Genomic DNA, 20,093 nt, shown 5'->3' with positions numbered 1-20,093 from the left:
TCCCACAGTCCCGTCGTGCCTCTTTTCCTGGGACAGGGATATATGCGACCTGGTGGTTCTGGACAGGGTTGCCAGGGTTTTCAATAGGACTCCACTTTGGGGACACGGTTCCAGTCTTCCAGTTCCCAGTGAGAGGGCCCCCCCGCTCTCCCAGTGTTCCCAGTGCCAGAGATTCGCACATTGCAGAAACCAGAAAAAGCTCGGACATTCTTCCCAATTGGAAGGTACCAGGGCCCCCCGCTTCTCTGGGCCTCGCCTTCTCCACCCTTTTGTGCCAGCCGATGCCCATGGTTCATTCACCAGTGACCACCTCACAATCACAGAGGTGAGAGGTGAGCGCAGTATAAGGTACTGTGTAGACCGGGACGGGGGAGAGTGTTCGTCGTTGTCTTCCAACACGCCCACTCGGCCGCCCCTCCCTCGTCTCCCGTCCTCCGGGCAGGCCCTTCGTCCAACCCAACTTCTGTGCTTCCCAAGAGAACCTGAGCCTCTGAGGTGGATTGTGGATTGTGGATTGCTGGGATGGGGTTTCTGGCGGTACGTACACTATCGTCGTCTCCCCACCCGCCACGACCACCCCCATCCACACAGTCCACGATTCCACACACAACACACACCCCCGGTCGCAGTTGCAGTTGCATTTGCAGTCCCAATCCCCGGTCCTAAGTGTCCCAGCGCCTGTGCTGACGCTTGGTATGCTTGGTGCTGGCTGGCTGGAATGTGTCTCTGGGCTGTCGGGTGTCTGTCGCAATTCTGGTGTGTCCTTCCCTCCGGTACGGCTAGGCTAGGTACGTACCTCTCAAACACCTTAGCAGCAGCAGAAGCACCAGGAGGACCCGCCCCATTTGTGGATCTCGTCTCCAGCATGGGGCCATTCCACTCGTCGAGGAGCCATGGGAGCCACCGTGCTGTGACCAGTCACCACTTTCCCAGCGAGGTGGGTTTTTAGTGTTACCACTGCGTTGGAGTCCATGTTTGGTTTGGCCGCCGTCTGGTCTTTTTGTCGTGGGTTTCTGTGTCTCTTGCGCCTTGCCCCGTCTCTTGCCTGGTCTTTTTCTTGCTGCCCACGTCTCTGTTGTGTCTGCACTGCACTACATACTTCTGGGATACGCTGTGCTGTGCTGTGCTGCCGCATCTTCTTGGTACGGAAACAGCTACAGATACGTCGCTGCAACTTGCTTCAAGCTGCCAAATTGACCGACCGACCGACCGACTGGGCATGGAGCAGCAGCGGCATGGAGCATGGGGCGTGAACCTGAACATGAACATGTGGTGCGCTGCATCGGGGGTGAATGAGGACAACTGCAAAGTCTGGGACCGAACTGGTATTGGCGTTGGTGAATGGATTGGATTGGCCGTGTCGTGGAGCTGCAACCCGACACAAGACGCAACCTGCAAGAGAAGAAAGAGGCAGAGCCATCGGTAATGAGGGAGATAGAGAGAGCGAGGCCTGCTAGGGACACAGTAGAGTAAGGTTGCAAGAGGAGTTGTAGACACAGAGAGAGAGAGAGGAGGTATGTGTATCCGTACCTTGCACAGTAAGGTAGTGTAAAGGTACATTTACGAATCGAGAATGGAAGACGAGACTCAGAGTCCAGAAGCCACCACCCCCAATGGAAGTCACCAAGGAAAACCAAACCCAAGCCTGGCACCTGCCTTTCCACCCAGCACTAGCCCTTCTCGACTCTAGCCTCCCTCAACCTTGCCTCTTAGCACGCTGCACCTTGTTTTCCCACTTTTTTCCACACTTCCTTTCAACCACCTCCTCCCCGTCAACTTACCTTGCCTTCCCGTCCTTCTTCTTCCTCGTCTTCCCCCTTCTTACACCACACCCTCTCTCCCAGGCCGACTCATCCCGAACAACTTGAACAGTTCGTTCGCGATCCGACTCCTGCTCTCTCTCTCGCCCGTCCCAAAAAAGGTTACGGCAAGAAGAGGACAAACACCGTCTTGCGAAGGATCTTGCTTTCGCCAGCACTCACATCTCGACTTTCTCGCTTCGCTGTAACCGCCGACGATCGACGCCCAGTTAATCGCCTCCGGTCCCTGGTCCCATCTGTCTAAGACTGCACGAACCAACATCGCCCAACCACACAGCACCATCCCTCCCGCCCATCTTCGCATTACACCTCACCTACGCCACCCGTACACTCGATTTATTACAAAACGACAAACCGACTTCTCGTTTCTCTCAAAAACAATTGTCCTTCTCGCAAACTTATCTCAACAGCAGCAATCTAGTCCTGTTCGATTGGATTTTAGTGCACTGCAGATCCTACCATCTATCCCCAGAGCAGCCCACAATTGACCCAGGGATCCCACGTTTTCGAAATCGATCCGACTAAAACACCAACCTGCAACTACATCGTCAAACATGAGTTCGCCAGCACAGGCCGGGCCTTCGGTCCCGAAGGAGAAGAAGGGTTTGGGCAAGATTCTGTCTCGCGCCAAAACTGTCTTCAAGAGAGGCGATAGCTCCAAGCGCATGTCGACCCTGTCCACCACTGGACAACAGTCTTCTGCGCAAGCCGCTACTCCTGGGTAAGCAAGACATTTCGCATGCCTTGTTGTCTTCAACTGTTGTTTTTGGTGTCACGGCACCCTGCCTGCGTTACCTGTCTAACGTGCATACAGCCCATCCACCACCGCCCCTGCGACCGAGCAACCTGCCGCTGCTGCTGCCACCACCACCAAGGAGACCGCCAAGGATACCACCAAGAAGGAGGCCCCTAAGAGCAAGTACGAGGACCTCGAGGGCGTCACCAGGGTTCCCCGATCCGAGCTCTTCGAAGAGCGCGCCAGGAAGTTGGGCGAGAGATTCGGTCTCGAGATCAAGCAGAGCGAGTGGATCTCTACTGAGGGCACTGCTCTCCGCGTCGAGAAGCCCATTCGCATGCGCGTCCACCGAACCTGCCACAAGTGCAATGCTACCTTTGCTGCCGCCAAAGAGTGCCCGGGCTGCCAGCACGTTCGTTGCACCAAGTGCGTCCGCCACCCGCCCAAGCGAACCGAGGCCGAGCGCATCGCCAGCCGGGAGAAGCGGGCCGCCATTCTCAAGGCTCAGAAGGAGAACGCACCCATCGTTCCCGACTACTCTTACGACGCCAAGAATGCAAAAGACATTGTCCTCAAGCGCCCCAGCAAGACCGGAGGACAGGATCTCATTTACAAGAAGCCGCGCCAGAGGGTCAGGAGAACTTGCCACGAGTGCCAGACGCTCTTCACTGCTGGCAGCAAGACATGCTCCAAGTGCAGCCACAACCGCTGCACCGACTGTCCCAGAGACCCGTATGTTGCACCATTCTGTGTGCCGAGACTGACAGCTAACATTATATCAGGCCCAAGAAAGACAAGTATCCGTTTGGTTACCCTGGCGACGAATTTGGTCCAAATGCTGTGCCGCATCACGAATGCCACAAGTGCAAGACGATATACCCTGGAGGTGTGGAAGACGGAACCGCATGCAAGAAATGTCAGCATGAGAAGTGTGTCGACTGTTCTCGTCTGAAGCCACGCAAGGTCGAACCCGAACCAGACCCAGAGATACTCAAGAGCATACAGGCCAAGATCGAGAGTCTAAAACTCAAGTAATGACACAGCCAGCCATGACTTTTTACACCGTCCGACTTGATTGAATTGGATTGGGGGTTCTTGGATATGGCGGAGTGGTGGATCTCTACTAGCGAGCCTTCGGCATTCACTGGTCAACCTTCATCCCTACGCAGCACCACAGGTCCTTCACCCGATTTGTTCATGTCGCACATGCATTCAACATATTTTTCTTTCTTGCACTACAACGACACTACACGACTATCCATCACCATCGTCATCTGCATCACATCATACCTTTTATTTCGCCGCTGCCATACATATCCCTCTGTCTTGACCACCAGTCAGAGGGATGACGATGAACAAGAAGCACTCACGCACCACGCGATCACGACCCAGTATTGTCTCGACCAAACAAACGTACCTTGTATCGCCGAGCGAAGCGACCTATACCTACTGCATACAACTAGCCTGTTTCGAAGAGAAAAAGAAAGGAAGATTCGAGGGAGAGGAGACGTACCCTGACGCACCTGGATTGGGAGGAGGTGGATCAGGCCATAATCGCGGAAGACGGGACGAATCGGAGTCTGGCGGCTTGGAATGAAGCAGAGGAGTTGCATTGCAGCGACAAAGAACAGAGCAGTAACACTAGGCGTACGGACCAGAACCGACAAGGCGGGTCCAATCAGGGTGGGCGGATTAGCCTACGAGCGGAAAGCGAATTATTCTCCTTTCATCTCATCGTCACCTTCTTCCCATCTCTCACGAATCATCATTTACTCATACTACTACCACTTGATACTTTTTATCAAAGTATACCCAAAGAACGGGCATTTTTGACCCCCAAAACTCGGCTTTTGGATAGGCTATTGTCCCTTTCCCTTATTGTGTCATTTGAGACCGTGATCGACCTATTACCGTGCAATGTCCGAGAACGTATCATCGGCCCGAATATTCGGGGTGTTCCTACACTAAGAGAATAATCTCATCTGACCTTTTTTCTTCTCTAGTGGTAGGTGACGAAGACTGAGTCGTTCTGTGCTTCTTTTCCCTCCGACGATGTCACGTAGTGTAACGTAACCTGTGGAATGTCTTAATTCCAAAACTGTTAAGAACCTCTCAGCGTGTTGTATGCCGAGGTGCTGATGTGCCCCAAAAAGCAAGTTTGGACAGAAAACGGGATTTGGTTCTGATTGAGTTGTCGGCTACCATGGTACGAGCCTAACGGTACACATAATTTCCAAGCACAGACCGACCATTGGAACCCGCCTTCAAACCCGGGAAGTCGGTCGGCAACGGTTTTTTTTTTTTTTTTCTGGAGGTTCATGGTCGTGTCGTTGCGTACTTTGGGGGCTTGCTGGCACTACACGAGCCCGTGAGCCCGGGAGGTGGTGATGGTGGTGGTGGTGGTGGTTGAAAGGGGGTGGCGGAAGCGGGAATCGGAATCATTGGGTGCGGTGTGTGATGGAGGGGTGTGTGTGGTGTGGTTTAATGTGCGTGTGGGTGAGGTGGGTTACTGACTTTTGGTGTTCCATTGGGGGCTGTGGTTAGTGGGCGGTGTTGTGAGGGCGGATTGGATACGGGTTCTCGGGCTTTCCATGTGATGAGAAGAAATTATAGAACTTTTTTTCCAAGCTACAATGGCTTCTTTCCTAGGTCTTGGGAAAGGGCTTCCACCGATTTGGTTGCGCTTCGCCACGGTGGTTGCAGGTGTTGTTGTCTTTGTCGCTTTGGTTGGTTGCTCAGTTGCGCCTATCCCATACGCACTTAAGTCTCTCATGTGTGTGGGTTGGATGGGTTATGGCGACCCTCCCCCCGACCCCGGGCCCCCAAAAATCCGTAAATCCGTATGACCTGGACCACCCTTCTAGAAGGGAAGCTAGAAAAGGGGCCGAGAAGAACCTAAGGGGGCCTATACGACGTTTACCTTTCAGAATTCAGCTGTTGGATGGGGAACGAGCGGTTGAGGTAGGACGAATAAGGGTCCCAGGAACAGAATGTACATACAATCTTGGGTTAGGTTACGGGCCTCTCTGCTGACATGTGTGCGGTTGGGGGCCAAAGTTCGTGTCTGCACGTGTACGGGTATAGCGTTGCAGAATTATAGGAGAGTGAGGTGTATGTAACTGCACCAATAGCAGTAGAAGCAGTAGTAGAGAGTGTGAAGTAAGGTAAGTGTGTGTAGTGAAGTCAAGGTAATCCGGTGGCGTTTTGCTTAGTTTCCCTTTTCCAAGATTTGTTCGGTCGGTCCTATCCGCCGGGTATGTGGGTGGGATGAGTGAGTGAGTGAGTGAGTGAACCCGTCAGCCCGTTTGTGTGTGTTGCGCGTCTGCCCACGTCCGGCAGTTTGGGTTCTGATGGATGGTTGGCTGGATACGCAAGCTGGGAAACCACGGAACGTTTCTTCTCTGTCCTCCTCCACGCAACCTCTTCCCTCCTGTCATGGATGGTTCCACTCATCTGGTGGTCCATGTTATGAGACCTAATCTGTAGGTGGGTAGCTTAACTGACAGGATGTTCATAGGATGAGGTTCATTCAAGATGGCCTTGGGGGGATGTGAGTGGCGGGGCTGGAGAGATGGAGTGTGGCTGGATTTTCTTTGCTGATTGGGCGGTACGGCTGTTTCTTGTTAAGATGATGGCGTTTATGTGTGTGTCTGTGTGTATGTGTGTATGGCATGCTGCTCGTTGAAAGCTGATGTCTCGCACTCGAGGTTATGGATGTTGCGGATTTCAGCTTGGATGTGTGTCACCTACCTATCTCGTCGACTTACCTTTTCAACGACCATTGTCTTGAAGAGGAGTGAAGATGCTACCAACTTGGTCATGCCTTGCCGCCCGGCGTATCCGTCTTGGCTTGTTAACCAAGTAGTATTGGCTGAGCATCCATATGAAGATGTGCTCCAGCTAGCTACAGCCTACCAAGCTAGATGGTTCACATGGAAAATACCTAGAAACGGAAAGACACGTTCACTTCCGACTAAACACTCCACAGAACCGAATGGTAACATCAAATCCTAACGGCGACGTCTATGTAGTATTCCTATTCTTTACAGGGCTCTGATGCCTGTCTATCCTAACCAGGCCAGTCTCATATTGCTTCGTCACTAGTGAGACATTTCTCTCCCTTAACGGTGTCGTAGGCGTCCCGCCTAGGCGCCATCCTCACGTACGGATTGCTCAAACTGGATCACGCTGCCAGGAGGAAGGGCAGGCCCGATAGTCTCGACGCGAGTCCGCTTCTGGCCAATGTACGCCGTCTTGAACGTGTCGATGCGCTGGTTGAGTCGCTGCTGCACGTCACGCACAATGCCTTTCTGCACCTCAGCAAGGACCTTGGCTTGGCCATCGAGCAGGGGTAGGAGCTTATGCGTGGGGTAGAATCGGCCCTTGAGGTCCGGCTCGCGGAGGACGGCGTTCTGCTTGAGGAGCACGCAGCGCCAGCGGTCGTTCGCGGCAAACTTATTGCGGAACGCAATCTCGTCGCGTAGTGGGCGCGGGAGTTTGTCATCCGGTACTGGGATGCCGCCCACGGGTTGGTTATCGCCAGTGATGGGCTGGTAAATATCTCCCTTGAAGAATGCGTTACCAGGCGAATCGATAGGCGCGGTGCAGATCTCACGGAGGCCGAGGAGTGCGTCGGGGAGGTTCGCCGCCGCAGGAGGCACGCCTTGTTCGGCTGAGAGACGCACGCGCAAGACATCACCAAGTTCGATCCGCTCGGCGCCCAGGAAAATACCGTGGTAGTCAATCTTCTTCCCCCCATTTGTCTCGGAAAGTCGGCTGAAGACAGAGAACGACACGCCCACCTTCTGGGCGGCCATCTTGGAAGAGTCGAGCAGCGCAACCTCACGGCGGTGCGTGTCTTCTGGAGTAATTGTCTGGAAGAAGGCATCCCAGTCAACCTCGTCATAGGCCTTGTTTTGAAGATCTGAAATGCTGACGTTAGGCACTGAGAATGCCAGGAACGGGCGCGTTGTCGCTTCCAGTGTCTGAATTGGCGACTGGTTGAAGTTGACGTGTGACATTGGGAGAATCTGAAGCTCGGCTTTATTGGTATTAGGGTTAATAATGCCTGTAGCGGCCACGATGCCCAAACGCCAACCTGACGATATCTGGAACCAGACCAGTTCTCCAACGCGGAACAGAGCCGGAGCTACAATTCCGCCGTAAGGCTGAGGGTAAGGCAGGAACTGCGGTTGCTGATAGACTGGCGGTGCCGGCGCATGTACTTGAGATTGAACCGGCTGTTGAGCCTGGGCCGGAGCTGCAGGCTGTTGCTGAGCTTGCTGTTGCTGTTGGATCGGCTGTTGAATCGGCTGCTGGATTTGCTGTTGGACTGGTTGCTGGACTGGTTGCTGGACTTGAGGTTGAACGGGAACCTGTGATGGAGCCTGAACCTGCGGATGAACAGGAGTTGCCTGGATCGGCTGAGGAGGCTGCTGCTGCTGTTGCTGTTGCTGTACAGGGGGCTTAGTCTGAACTGGAGCTTGCGCCGGGGCGGGAGCGGGCCCCGCGCGTGAGGGTATCGTCGGTATCGGAACTGGAGTTTCCTTCTTCGCCATTGGGGTGGGCACTGGCACAGGTGTCTCCTTCTTCGCCATTGGAGGCGTTGACGCCGCGGCGGGAACGGGTATCGGGGACGCCGCAACGCCCGGGGGTATTTGAGGTGTAATCTTGCGCATCTTGGACGGTGGCTGAGTGTTGTTCGCTGCTGGCAGAGGCCGAGGAACATCCGAGACAGTGAGTTCCTCCATATTTGGCATTTCGCGAACGTTGCAGTGAATGCAACGGCAGTCAGTTCGGTCCATCGAGCCGGACAGAAGCCATAGGACATGAAGACCAAATTCCTGCGGGCTCTTGTAAAGCTTCGACTTTACTGGATGCCCCGAGACCCAAAGATGCTTAGACTTTTCGTATAGCCAGTAGCCCCGTGGAAAATGCATGAGCCAGGGGAGACCCTCTGTGAAGGGTGTCGGTGAACGTGCTACTTCGCATTTGCGGACGGCGGCGAGCTTACCTGTCGGAGAGAGTTCTTGCTTCAACAATATTCCCAGCTTTATGCGCCACTCTTGAAATCTTGCGTCGTCTTTGTCTAACCGCACCATTTGAGGTTTCGCTCTCGGTACCTTCTCCAGTGCTGTCTTCTTCGCGTTCTTCGCAGCCGTATCGGCAGGGGTTGGCCAGTACCCCGCTCCATTATCCTGACCATCGCTTCGACACACGTTGACAACCGAGTACTCTACTAAGTCCGACATCCTGGGTTGGTGTAGGGTTGCTAAGGAGTCGACGGCAGTGAGGTTCGCGCCAGGGCCGAATGAGAGCTCCGATGAGATGAACGGCCGCCTCAGACAGTCCCCAGGTCTCCAGAGGCAGCTTGCCAGTAATGCCGTGAGTCAAACCAATGAGAATCCAATAGCTTAGATGACTGAGGGATAAGCTGGATGTGCTAGCACATACTGCGCTCTTGTTGATGAAGTCCGTCGCAAGCTATGAAGTGGATCTGGTCCCGTGGTGGGTTCAATTCATTCGATGTTGCTCAGGACAGCAGGTAACTGCCCGAATTAGCCGGTCGATCCAATTCGTATCCTGTTTAGGGGCATAAAGTATTCGGAGATGGCCAGGTTTGATCAAAGTGCAATTATCCGCTGTCTGTCGCAAGCATTTGTTTGTCGCGAAGTTGAGCTCTTCGAAGTTGAAAGAGGTTGAATGTTCAGGGAGCTCAGAGGTGAACGTGCACGCCTGTTGTCTTAGTCAGCGGCTCCACACCATGCAGAAGGTACCGCGATGGGTCCTTCGCCTAATCCAACCTCCCTTCTTCGGGAAAGGACACAACCGTGGGGGATTCTATTCACCATATGCCGCTCAACTGCTACTTACTGTGTGTTCGTACTCCTCTCATAAAGGCACGCCGGGAACCCCCCTATCCTTGAGGATTAGTATTTATTTTCATATAGCTCGACGGTACTTTGGTCTACACCATTTGCCGTCTTCCTCCTGAGGCCTGTTCGGCGAATTGCGCCTCACAAGCCAGCCACCAAAATCATGTGTGCCATCAAGTCACACCGCCTTACCTTCAAGCAGCACGGAATCACAAGAACTGCAATTGGACCGCCATTGGGTGTTTTTAGAAGGGCAAAATCCCTGATCAACTCTTCGGCTCTCAGCACCAGGATTGAATCCAACATCATATTACAGCTATGAAAGTTCCCCTGATGTTCAGCGCCATAACATATAGACCAGAGAGTCGTAATCTTCTTCTTGCGGATGAATTTGTGGTACTTCGTACTCTGCGTGGTCCTCCTCAGAAACACCTTTTGGCTTTTCGACACGCTTCCAGTAGAGCTCCTCGGCTTCTTTGAGCAACCTGTCCGCTTCCAGTTCACGACCAGGTATCTGATAGAGAGCCTCTGAAAGCTTGTAGAGACAGCGAGCATGCTCTCCCACCTGGATGTCTTTTCGCAATGATGTAATTGCAATCGCGTCTTGGAGATGTTTCCTAGGTTGTGTTAGTAAAGGCAAGGTATCTTCTCTATCTTTCCAGATCTAGACTTACGCAGCTCGTTCCACTTCTCCTTCGAGTAGCGCGCAACATCCCATGCGGTAGATTGTAGCCGCGTAGAATTCCGAAGTCTTGGAACTGTTGCCCGTGAGCCATATGCTTTGCGCCTTTTGGAACAAGAGCTCGGCAAGTTTGAAGTCTCCTTCAAACATGGCTAGTCTAGCACGAGCGAACTGACACCTAAGCAGAAGAATGAGACATTAGCCAGAGCTGTCCGAATCCATTGAGATGGCGTTAATTCCCGGGGGCTCAAAACTTACGGTCCCGCCGTCCCCCAAATGACCGGCTTGGTTGTCATCATGTCCTCTAGGGATTCGTCGATGTCGGTCCTAGCTTCGTCGTACCTCTTCATATACGCCAAAGTTCTCCCCTTGCCGTATCTTTGGTTTGGGTGCCAATGAAATTCAACATTCTCAGACTTGGCCCATCGCTCCCAAGACACTTTGCTGGTTTCTTGCCATTCCAGAGCGGTCTCATACTCGCCTAGGCAGGAGAAGAATGCAGATATATTGTTCGCCATCCAGCTCAAGTTTTGATGATCTTCTTGAGGAGCCTTCAACTTCATATTGCGTGCGCTCACCATCACTTCTATTGCCAAACGGTAATGGCCTCGACGCGCCCACATCTGTCCAATATACGTGCCCGGCGAGGTAAGGTTGTACAGCTCAGGATCCTGTTCAGGAAGAGTTGCCAAGGCCAGTTTGCCTACTTCGACAAGATCTTCGAGCTCAGGCCAGGTCTGCTGCTCCAATAGAAATCTGGAGGAGAAGTCAGCTGGTATGAACGGTATCTTGAATAGATGTATGCCGACCGTCCACATTGAGCCCACATTGCGCAGGTCTTCGTGCAAGCGTAGAACCCGGGATCGCGCCTCATTTCCAGCCTGAAACAATTCTTGAGCTGCAATACGTGCTGTACCCACAGCTGACATTGCTCCCACATATTGTACATCGTTGCCGTTTTGCCGTCGGGCCTCTTGGGAAACACGTTTTCCATCAGGTGCGATGCCTCTATGAACGACTTTTGCCGGTCTTCTGGCGTCATGTAACGCAGGAAGTGAGTCTGGATGAGCCGATGGATGGAGTAAGTTTGAGTCTGTCTGTCTCTTTTAACAAGTGCTAGAGTCAACAGCTCTTCCATTGCCTCTTCAAATCTGTCAGATACCTGATTAGCGACCACGATGCTTGCAATATATAAGGGGCGTTATCACCTATCCACATCAAGGAACCAGAGTAAGCTATCAGGGAGGTCCTCGGCTTCCTGCAACTCAAAAAGCGAATGAGGAATTCTGTCAGGAGCGCAGTAGCTGAACGCAGCCAGCAGAGCGGCGCTGTCGGGCTTCAGGTTCTGGAAGGAAACCTTCCAGACCGCCTCCAAACCGTCCTTGAAGTTCAAATTACTTCCATAATTGTCGAGAAGCTGTGAAATAGACCAGGACCGACGTTGAATGAGTCCGCTCATGTTCGAGATTGCTAGCGCATGACCACTGAGTCTTTCGGCCAGACTATATGCAGACTTTGCTTCGTTCGCCAGAAGGTCTGCACTGATATGACCAGATAGGAGGTGCAAGAGGAACTTGGTACCATTCTCTGTATTCCATGAGGGGACCTCAAGACCTCCACTGGCTGGGTCAAAAGCTAGCGAGTGGTTTCGTGTTGTGATCAATGCTAAGCCTTGGCTACCTGGCAAGGGCCAATTGGCCCGTAGAAGATCAAAACTCTCCACGTTATCGTACACTATGAGCCATTTGCATTCTGTTCATGTTAGTCAAGTCTCGGGATTCGAAGAAGCTTTGACGACTGACCCGTCTGCTGAAGCCAGTCCTTCACGATTAGTCGATTCTCATCAAGCAAGGTTCGCTGGGCTCCAGGGAGGTCTAGTCTCAGAGCAATGTCGGTGAAGCTCTGCTGAAAGGATATTATGTTCTCAGCGTGGACCCAGAATATCGCAGTGAGCCCTTTCTCTGCCTTCTTTTTTTCGATGTACTTCAAAGCGACATGACTCTTACCTACGCCACCCATGCCATAGAGCGCAAGTGATCGCAGGCCATCGATTCTCTGCTCCCCGAGTTGGTGATCTATCTCCTCGATGACTTCGTCGCGATTGAAAAATCGGTTCGTACTGGCAGTGGGTAGGACATAGGAAGGCAGCTTGGCCTTATCAGTGAAGGAGCGAGGGGGAAAGGGCTAGAAACGACAACATCGTAGCCTGCCTCTGGGCGATTTCTGCCATCTTCTCAATCTCTTTTAACCACTCATCAATCTCGGCCTGGACACTGTCGTACATGTCCGTCAACTTAACCCACGATCCCTGCGCGTGACCTACAAGGCGTCAACAAGCGTAACAGTCAGGTGTACGTACTCCTAGATCCTACCGTGCGGAGATGAGAGGCTGGAAATATCTCCAGCATCCCGCAGAAACCTGATGGCATCTGATAGAAATCTTGTCATCGAAACGAAGATCTCAAAGCATGCTTCCTTTTCACCCTTTGATGGGGTAGAACTCTGGCACGCATGGAGTTGGAAGGTCTGACAGGCTCGGCCAAGCTTCTTAAGCATTTGAGTGATGCGCCGCGTGGCTTCTTCGTCGGGCAGAGCAATCTACGCTGTTGTTAGCCCGATAGTGGCTTCGACAGTTTGAGGAAAAATTGACTTGCCGTAAGAATTAGCCCAACTAGGCCCCAGAAAATCTTTGGGTCAAGCTCAGGGCCGAGTCCGGTGGAAAAGTAATCACTGAAGCTTCTCAGGTATACAAGTCGTGGCTCGAGCATGCCAAGATCTTGATGAGTGTCGTCCAGTCCTTCAAGAAAGTCTTCTTTGATATCGTCATAATTCCTGAAAATCTTGATTGTCCGACGATCGTTCGGTTCCATGCGCTCGGTTCCTGATTTCGAGGTAGATGCCCATTGCCGGGCGAAGTGTGCCTCCCTAGAATATAGTCAGATACTTAGTCATCGATAGATATTGTATAGAATCAACATACATCTCAGACTGCTCCATGCTGAATGATGCTTCCGTAGCTTCTCAGTGATTTTTGGGTTGCTTCGCTAGGAGAGGGGCAGGGAAACAGAACCAAGGGACAAGAAGCTCTCACTCCTGTTTGGGTGGTAGTTTTACATATGCTCCGTTACAGTTTCTCGAATGCGGCGCATCCACGTCGACATGCAAAGGCCCGGCAAGAAGTTGATTTGGGAGACACTAAAGACCTCCATTTACCTCATGTAACCGCTTCTCTTCATTGAACGGCTACAAGACCCGGCTAACCACTTACACCACTAAATTAGAACCCATCTTTGAGCTCCTCACGCCCTCCAGCACTGAGTCCAACGAGCATTCAAATGCTGTCGATGTGTCAGTGTATCCTCCATATAACCAGACAAACCTCTGAGTCCGAAATGACATGCTCCACATACCTGAGATGAAGCTTCGATACTGTAGGTACAAACGGACAGGTTCAACTTCGGTCGCGGCCGAGGAGTGCGGGGCTTACGTCCTTCGGATGCAGACTGTTCTGCATTGCCAAGGTCGGCGCCAAATGACATTCCCCTTTCAGACAAGAGAGCTTTTGATAGGATAGCCTGATCTCGTCTGCAGCAGCTTATGGCACTTCAGTCGTAGGGTGGTGTAGAGCTCGTTGCCTGGTATGAGCGCCCTTGCCCAGCCTGCTTCCGACGTGCAGTATCCGAGCAACTTTTCGAGGATAAAGTCTGACGCAAAGTGGACATAAGTAAGCAGTTGATCAATCATACCACAGAGCTCATCGTCTCATGGCCGCATGTTGTGCACTCATTTGTAAGATTGAGCGCCACACTTGATGCCTCGATGAGCGGGTGCCCGAGACGCCTTGGGTTTTTCTTGGGGCTAGAGCCGACAAAAATTGATTGGAATACTTGAGATTCTGTGATACCCTGAGTTCCTACTCCATAAGCATCAGGGGCATCAGCGGAGACAAGGAAGGTTCAAATGCTTGTTGCTGCTTACCGCTCTCTATCCAGCTGCCGCTGTCTGTGTCGCATGGACGGCTGAGACGGCCCCGGCTGCCTGAGTAAAGTAAGCGTTCACTTCTTGGCACATGTATTCCAGTCCTCGGGGGTAGAATCAACGGTTATAGTGTGTTGGAAATGGTTGAATAGCTGGCTTATTTCCCTCGTCTTCGGACTTCTCAGCCTCAGCCGGTCAGGAGGGAGTGTTATATGGTCATGAGTATCGAATGACGTCTTTGATCATGTCTTCGGACAATGGTGCTTGATTTATACATCGCTGTTTAACCAAAGCCGCAACAATTGGCAAGGCTAGACGTCCTCTGCAGCGCATAACGCAATTTTCTCAGTTGCATTAGAGGTAGGCGCCGCGACAGGGAATAAGATGTATGCATTAGCCCTGAACTTTATTTAGAGCGCGAGTAACTGATAACATATAGGAAGAAGCTGGGAAAAGACTCTTTTCTCCGTAGGATACTACCACAGCCTGGACCGAAAACAGAAGTCGACTTGGAGACGCAGGTCTCAGACCTCAACGATCCGGAAGCATCGCCCTTGTCAATATTTCGTTCCCAAACCTTGGAGGCCGTCTTTGGTCTGTCAAAGGCAGAAATTGAGGGATTCCCCAGTATTCAAGCGTACTGCGATTACACCGAATCCCAAATCATACCCCTTACAGACCCTGGATTCTTGCCCATATGGCCGTCTTTATCCAACCCAACAGCAGGCACAATAACAGACTGTTGGAAGTTTCTGCATACAGTAGCTTATAGTTTCAAGTCAGCAGAGAAGGACACCAGCATTGAGGATCTCAGAAACCATGTGTTATCTTCAGTAGAAAATATCAGAGAGTCTTCGGGCCCTCTACTTCTTGCGGCCGTCTTCGCTGCAGTATGCTGGTTGACCATGACTCTTCAACCGTCGTTGGATTTCGAACCTTGTGGGGGCCAGGTCTGCCTCGCTTGTAGATTTCCAAGCGTGACAGACGAGTCGAATTTGCAAGGTCAAATCGCTAGACAGAACTTGAGGGAGGCAAAGCGGCCGATCAAACGAGTTTTTGAGCTTTTTAAACACAGCGCGTGGGATGATCAACCTCCAAACGTAGATTATTCGACTGGAGAAAATGATAGTCTATACGAAGGGAGTCTGAATCTTGAGGTTCTACTGTTCGGGCGTATTAGAATTCAGTGGGTGGACACGCTGAGTGAACATCTCAAGTTCAACCTGGTTAACCGGCGTCTTTCCATCTTTCGCTTCCCGACATTCTGCGTCTTGTCAGCACTACGAAAGGAGGGGAAAGAGGCAACTCCCCTGCTCGACAGGTAAGTAATCCTTGCTGGACTTAACTATCTAAATGCTTCTCTGACAAGGTGATGGGCAGCATTAATGAAGGCTTCATGCCAATTACTCCAGAAAATCGATACCAGAACTACGTCACCTTGGAACAGGAAGTCCTAGTCTCCTACCGCCTCCTCTTCGGACAGAGCGCTCGCTCGAGGAAGCTCATCAGGTCCGATCTCGGAAAGCTCGAGAAGAGCGGCCAACCGTTCGACAACCTGCTCCATACCCTCTGCGGTCCCAAGAAGGAGGTCGACAAACTGCCGCGCAGCATCTGGCCGGTGGGATGTAGAGACTTTGAGCAGGAGAAGCTCCTGGAGAGCGACGTCTACAGCGCCCAAAGCGACTTCCCGCGGCTGGGCTATCGCCTCATCAACCTCCAGAGGTTCAGCCTGCGCCAGAAGCCTCGCCGGTTGACGGACCTCTGGAGGGACCGCAGGAATCCGCTGCAGTGGTATACCTTTTGGGCGGTCCTGTGGGTTGGGGGGGCTGGTATTATGTTGGCCATCATACAAACGGTCCTTGCGGGGGTCCAAGTTGCCAGGTCGTGAAAGACTGGATGTCACAATCGTTTGGCCAGAAAATGGATTGCGTCCTTGATCATGAGTTTTTCAGGCAACAATGGGGAGGATGGGCTGGACGGGGAAAGTTTCCCGCCCTGGGTTCTGTTACTTAATCTGGAAGACAGAAATGTTCGCAAGGAGGGTTGAATCAGGATGACTTGTGGCTAAGGTTTTGAGCAGCCTCGTGTAGCTTTACCGCCCATAGGGCGCTGGCCCGATCAGACGACATCAAAGCTCAGATCGTCAACTTCAGAATCGGAGTCAGACATCCCTCATTCCTCGGCACTTCTAAGACTTCAAATCACTGTGATAATGTACATGTCTCTGACCATAGGCAGTGCCGACTCAAGGGAGTCCAAATGAAGCTTATTCTGACTCACGGCGGCCATCCCTCCCTCTTTGCCTACCAGCCACTTGGGTACAGCACCCAAGGATCTGGTTCAAGGACCGTGACGCCCACCACCACCTTTATTCACATAAGATTTGCGGGCAATTACTGTAAAGCTACGCATGCAACACGCGCGCGCACGCACACACACACACACACACACACACATGCCTAATCTGACAGAATGTGGAAGGCAGCGGCGGCGGTAGTAAAAGACGAGCTTCTTGACTCGTGAGAAAATCGACTGTTCTGGCCCACGAGCTGGCTGGCTCTGCACAATCTCCCCAAGTTCACCTCGACATATACGGCATGGAAGGGGGTTCTATTGGCTTATTTGCTTTCTATGGCATGGCTTGGTCGCTAAGTCGTAGTAGATAAATTCTAACATGTGTGTGATGACGCCCCTTTGGATCTCCGTGTCATATAAGACACTGGTAAATTTGTCTTATCCCTGTGTAACCGTGGCTGGAGGACTTGCATCGAATCCGGCGTCTTGGTCGAGTAAGAACAGCTGAAGATGTGAGTGACCCTGATCGTTGATGATGTCTCTGGCGCTCTCTTACCCCAGATCTAGGCACCCCCAGATCTTGATGATTCAGGACGTGGAGGGTCAAGCACCCCCGCACCATTGGGCAGTCATCCGGGTTACTATGTCGGCTCGTGAGGAGGGGTCGGCGTGGAATTCCCCCCCTCCCCAGCTTGACGCAGTCATTAGCACGCATGGTTTTCAGGGAGATCTTTCGCAAAAAGTGAAATCAATACGGGCCCTCGACCCAAGTGGTATCATTTCGATCATAACTCGTAAAACTATTGCTTCGGGTACAAATACACATTTACAGGTTTCGCGGGGCCCTCAGACGTATCAGACGCATCAGAACCAACGAGCGGCCACTGGTCGTCCTCGGCGACCTTTCTCGACCCGTCGATATTCAGCTCCCTTAGCTGAATCCCGCTCCCGTCGGCCGTGGGCGTGTACAAGCCGGCGTCGTCCGCGACGTATGGCGTCAAGGAGATCCGCGGCGGATACGTCAAGCTCCTGGCCCTACCCCCCATCCTTCTCGAAGAAGAAAACGCTTGCGACATTCGAGTACGGGTGTTGCGTCGCTGCTGGTTGTTGCTCATCCTCCTGCTATTCCTCTCGCGGAGCCGCCTCGGAACGAGCCGTGCCACCAGGTAATCTCGAAACGTCTTGGTCGTGCCAAAAACGACAAACGTCAGCAGGCTAGCGGACACGCCGGGCAGAAAAAGTATGAGGTCCAGATGCAGTCGTTCCGTGCTGAGGTCCGGGCTCTCGCTCAACGAGTCGCGAGAATTTTGTTTTGCGGATGAAACTTGAAACATAATGGTGACCACCTGAAAGATGCTTTTCGAAAAAGAACGAAAAACCACCCGGTTAGCTTCGTTGACCCATACTACAGACTTTGAGGCTTGGGGGAAAGCCCCCATTTGAGGCTGTACTCACGCTAACGCAACGAAAGCTATGCTGAATCGTACAACAAGCCATCGATCGTAGATACTTCGGCGGCGCGTTTCGCTTCCGCTGTCGAAGACGAGTGTGTCGCTGCTTTTCGTGCTGTTGGAGCGTTGACCATATCGAACATTCCAAGAAAGAAGGTTTCGGCGCGTGTGGATGTATTTGACCAAAATTACAATGAGAAGAACCCCGCTGCCGCTCAGACAGAAACCCACTGGAAAAGTGTTAGATGAAGTTAATGTACAAAGGGGCTTGGAGACTTACTGATACCATCAGCCAACACCAGAAAGGGCACTGTCTGCTTCTGGACAGCCTCGAGTCGTAGAATCCCCATCAAAATTGCGGGTAGCAAGATAGCAATGGCTTTTGCAACATAGTTGACTCGTTTGCGTGTGGACTTTACGGGTTCCAACTGGAAGATTGATTGCGTGAGAGCAACAGCCCAAAAGAAAGTCAGGGCTGCTTCAACATTATAGCTGTAGAACTCTGCGCGAGATTGTCAGAGAAAGACCTGGAATCTGTTGACGGGTTGGATCTTACGGATATAAAAGAGTACTAGGTCCAAACCAGTTGACTGGCCGGCGATGGCAAGCTCAGGATTGCCAACATTGGCGTTTGAATGCTTGAACTGTGCAAGCTTGATGTCTCTCCATCGCACAATTGTGTGAATCTGTTGGGCTACAGAAGCGGCCGTCGACAAACCAGTGAAGTATGATACCAGGGCGACATCTGTTGACAAGAGCGCACGTCAGTATTCTGAATCATCCTCTGGATCCACAAACCATAGCTACTCACAGCTGAGACCTTCACGATGGGCATACACCAGCCATGCCATGAGAACACTGCATGCTAGGCAGAACAAGGAGTAGGAGAGTACTCCTACAGCTGTGCCTAGCTCTTCTTGAGGCAGCTGAATGGCCATATCACCCCCTTGGATGTTGGCCCAGCAGGCCAGACATGAATACGGAGCTGTTGACCGCAGGCAGGGAACAAGGTGACGGGGGACGAAGAGAAAGAAGAAATTAAGAACTGGGGAGCAAGCAACGGCATGGCCATGTTTATCATGCGGCCCTGAGATCGATCCGCCCCCTGCGATCGACGCAAGGTTGTCTCCCCGGACCCGACTGAGGAGTAATGGAAAGGGAACCCAAGATCGGTCGGTTTGGACATAAGCGCCGACGAACCTTGTTCGGTGCTCGCAACGATATGAGGTGTGCTACGCAGGCGCAGGCGGTAAAATGATGAGATGGGACTTCCCAGCATTCCAGAGACAAGGCAAGGGAGTTTGGGCCGACTTGAGAACCGGAAGTCCCCCCTACAGCGTATAGCCGGTGGACTAGAAATGTCTTGGCTGGGGATCCTACGAGGGGGTGGTGGCGGGGCCGCTCGGGATGGTAATGAAGAGTTTTACCTTGTTGTAGGGTGGATAATAAAGGTTGAAACACGATAGTGTACGAAGGCGATCTCCAGAACAATATTACACCTAGGCACTGCCAGGTCGAAATGGCTTCGGAGGCTGTCCATTCGGATATGTCATGGCGAGACAGATTGACGTTGTGACGGCATTCTAGCTGGCTTCTGGGTGCGATTCTGGCGGCATCTGCCGACCACAGACTCGGTGGCTGCTCGACCCGAGATGAAAACGTTGGACGCCACGCTCCGTCTAATAGAAAAGACATCACTAGTTTACGTGGGTTAGGCCGAAGCAGCAGTGCGCAAGCGTCGTCGCAACTGCTGCGGAATACAAGTCCATAGGCCGACCGAGTGTCAAACTAAAGGCTGCTAGAGGGCAAGTGGCATGGCAACGTACGAGTTCGACCGAACTCTCCGCCTCCCACATTGAGACCAACCACAATTGTCGATGGGGTTTGAGGCAGCGATGGCTCGAAACATGTCTGGTAAGTGGAGGCGCGTCCTCGAGGCAAGATTCGTTGCCGACTGAGGGTGTGTGGATGGACGGACGTCGCGGAGGGGTCTCCCGGACCAGCCTCAACCCGGCAGAGGCGACCGGGCCGATGGGAGGCAATATACTGCGCATGGCAACCTCCAACAATGCGATGCCATTGGGGTTGATTGGAGAATGCGCTGTTGTGGACAACGAATCCGAGTCAGTCGGTGGCTGAGAACACATTTTCCATCTTCTGGAAGACAATCACCCCCTACAGGAAGATCTGAACATGTCAGAGTTTCGACCAGTTCGATACGATGCTCATCATATCATCTCATTTTTGAGCTGAGTT

The 20,093-nt window shown here is 52.4% G+C and overlaps 4 protein-coding genes across 4 annotated transcripts; 2 read left to right on the top strand and 2 right to left on the bottom strand.

The window, feature by feature from the left end:
• Window positions 1-2,374: 2,374 nt before the first annotated feature.
• On the top strand, window positions 2,375-3,591 carry N0V96_005853 (uncharacterized protein; the record flags this gene model as incomplete). Its single annotated transcript, XM_053189526.2, has 3 exons — window positions 2,375-2,541; window positions 2,635-3,288; window positions 3,339-3,591. The coding sequence occupies 3 exons, from the start codon at window positions 2,375-2,377 to the stop codon at window positions 3,589-3,591; spliced, it is 1,074 nt and encodes a 357-aa protein (XP_053052979.2).
• Window positions 3,592-6,701: 3,110 nt separating this feature from the next.
• N0V96_005852 (uncharacterized protein) lies at window positions 6,702-8,807 on the bottom strand (the record flags this gene model as incomplete). The annotated part of the gene is made up of 1 exon (XM_053189527.2): window positions 6,702-8,807. The coding sequence occupies one exon, from the start codon at window positions 8,805-8,807 to the stop codon at window positions 6,702-6,704; it is 2,106 nt and encodes a 701-aa protein (XP_053052980.2).
• A 961-nt stretch (window positions 8,808-9,768) lies between these two features.
• Window positions 9,769-13,110, bottom strand: N0V96_005851 (uncharacterized protein; the record flags this gene model as incomplete). The annotated part of the gene is made up of 7 exons (XM_053189528.2): window positions 9,769-10,048; window positions 10,106-10,291; window positions 10,372-10,869; window positions 11,322-11,748; window positions 12,645-12,711; window positions 12,786-13,038; window positions 13,094-13,110. 7 exons carry the CDS (start codon window positions 13,108-13,110, stop codon window positions 9,769-9,771), a joined length of 1,728 nt encoding a protein of 575 aa, XP_053052981.2.
• A 2,064-nt stretch (window positions 13,111-15,174) lies between these two features.
• On the top strand, window positions 15,175-15,979 carry N0V96_005850 (uncharacterized protein; the record flags this gene model as incomplete). The annotated part of the gene is made up of 3 exons (XM_053189530.2): window positions 15,175-15,191; window positions 15,272-15,412; window positions 15,472-15,979. 3 exons carry the CDS (start codon window positions 15,175-15,177, stop codon window positions 15,977-15,979), a joined length of 666 nt encoding a protein of 221 aa, XP_053052983.2.
• Between the last annotated feature and the right edge of the window lie 4,114 nt (window positions 15,980-20,093).

The sequence above is a fragment of the Colletotrichum fioriniae genome, assembly GCF_027942845.1.
Source record: "Colletotrichum fioriniae strain IMI 355084 chromosome Unknown scaffold_6, whole genome shotgun sequence".
Classification (NCBI taxonomy): Eukaryota; Fungi; Ascomycota; class Sordariomycetes; order Glomerellales; family Glomerellaceae; genus Colletotrichum; species Colletotrichum fioriniae.
Note: the sequence above shows the minus strand (reverse complement) of the source record. Positions and strands in the feature narration are given on the sequence as shown.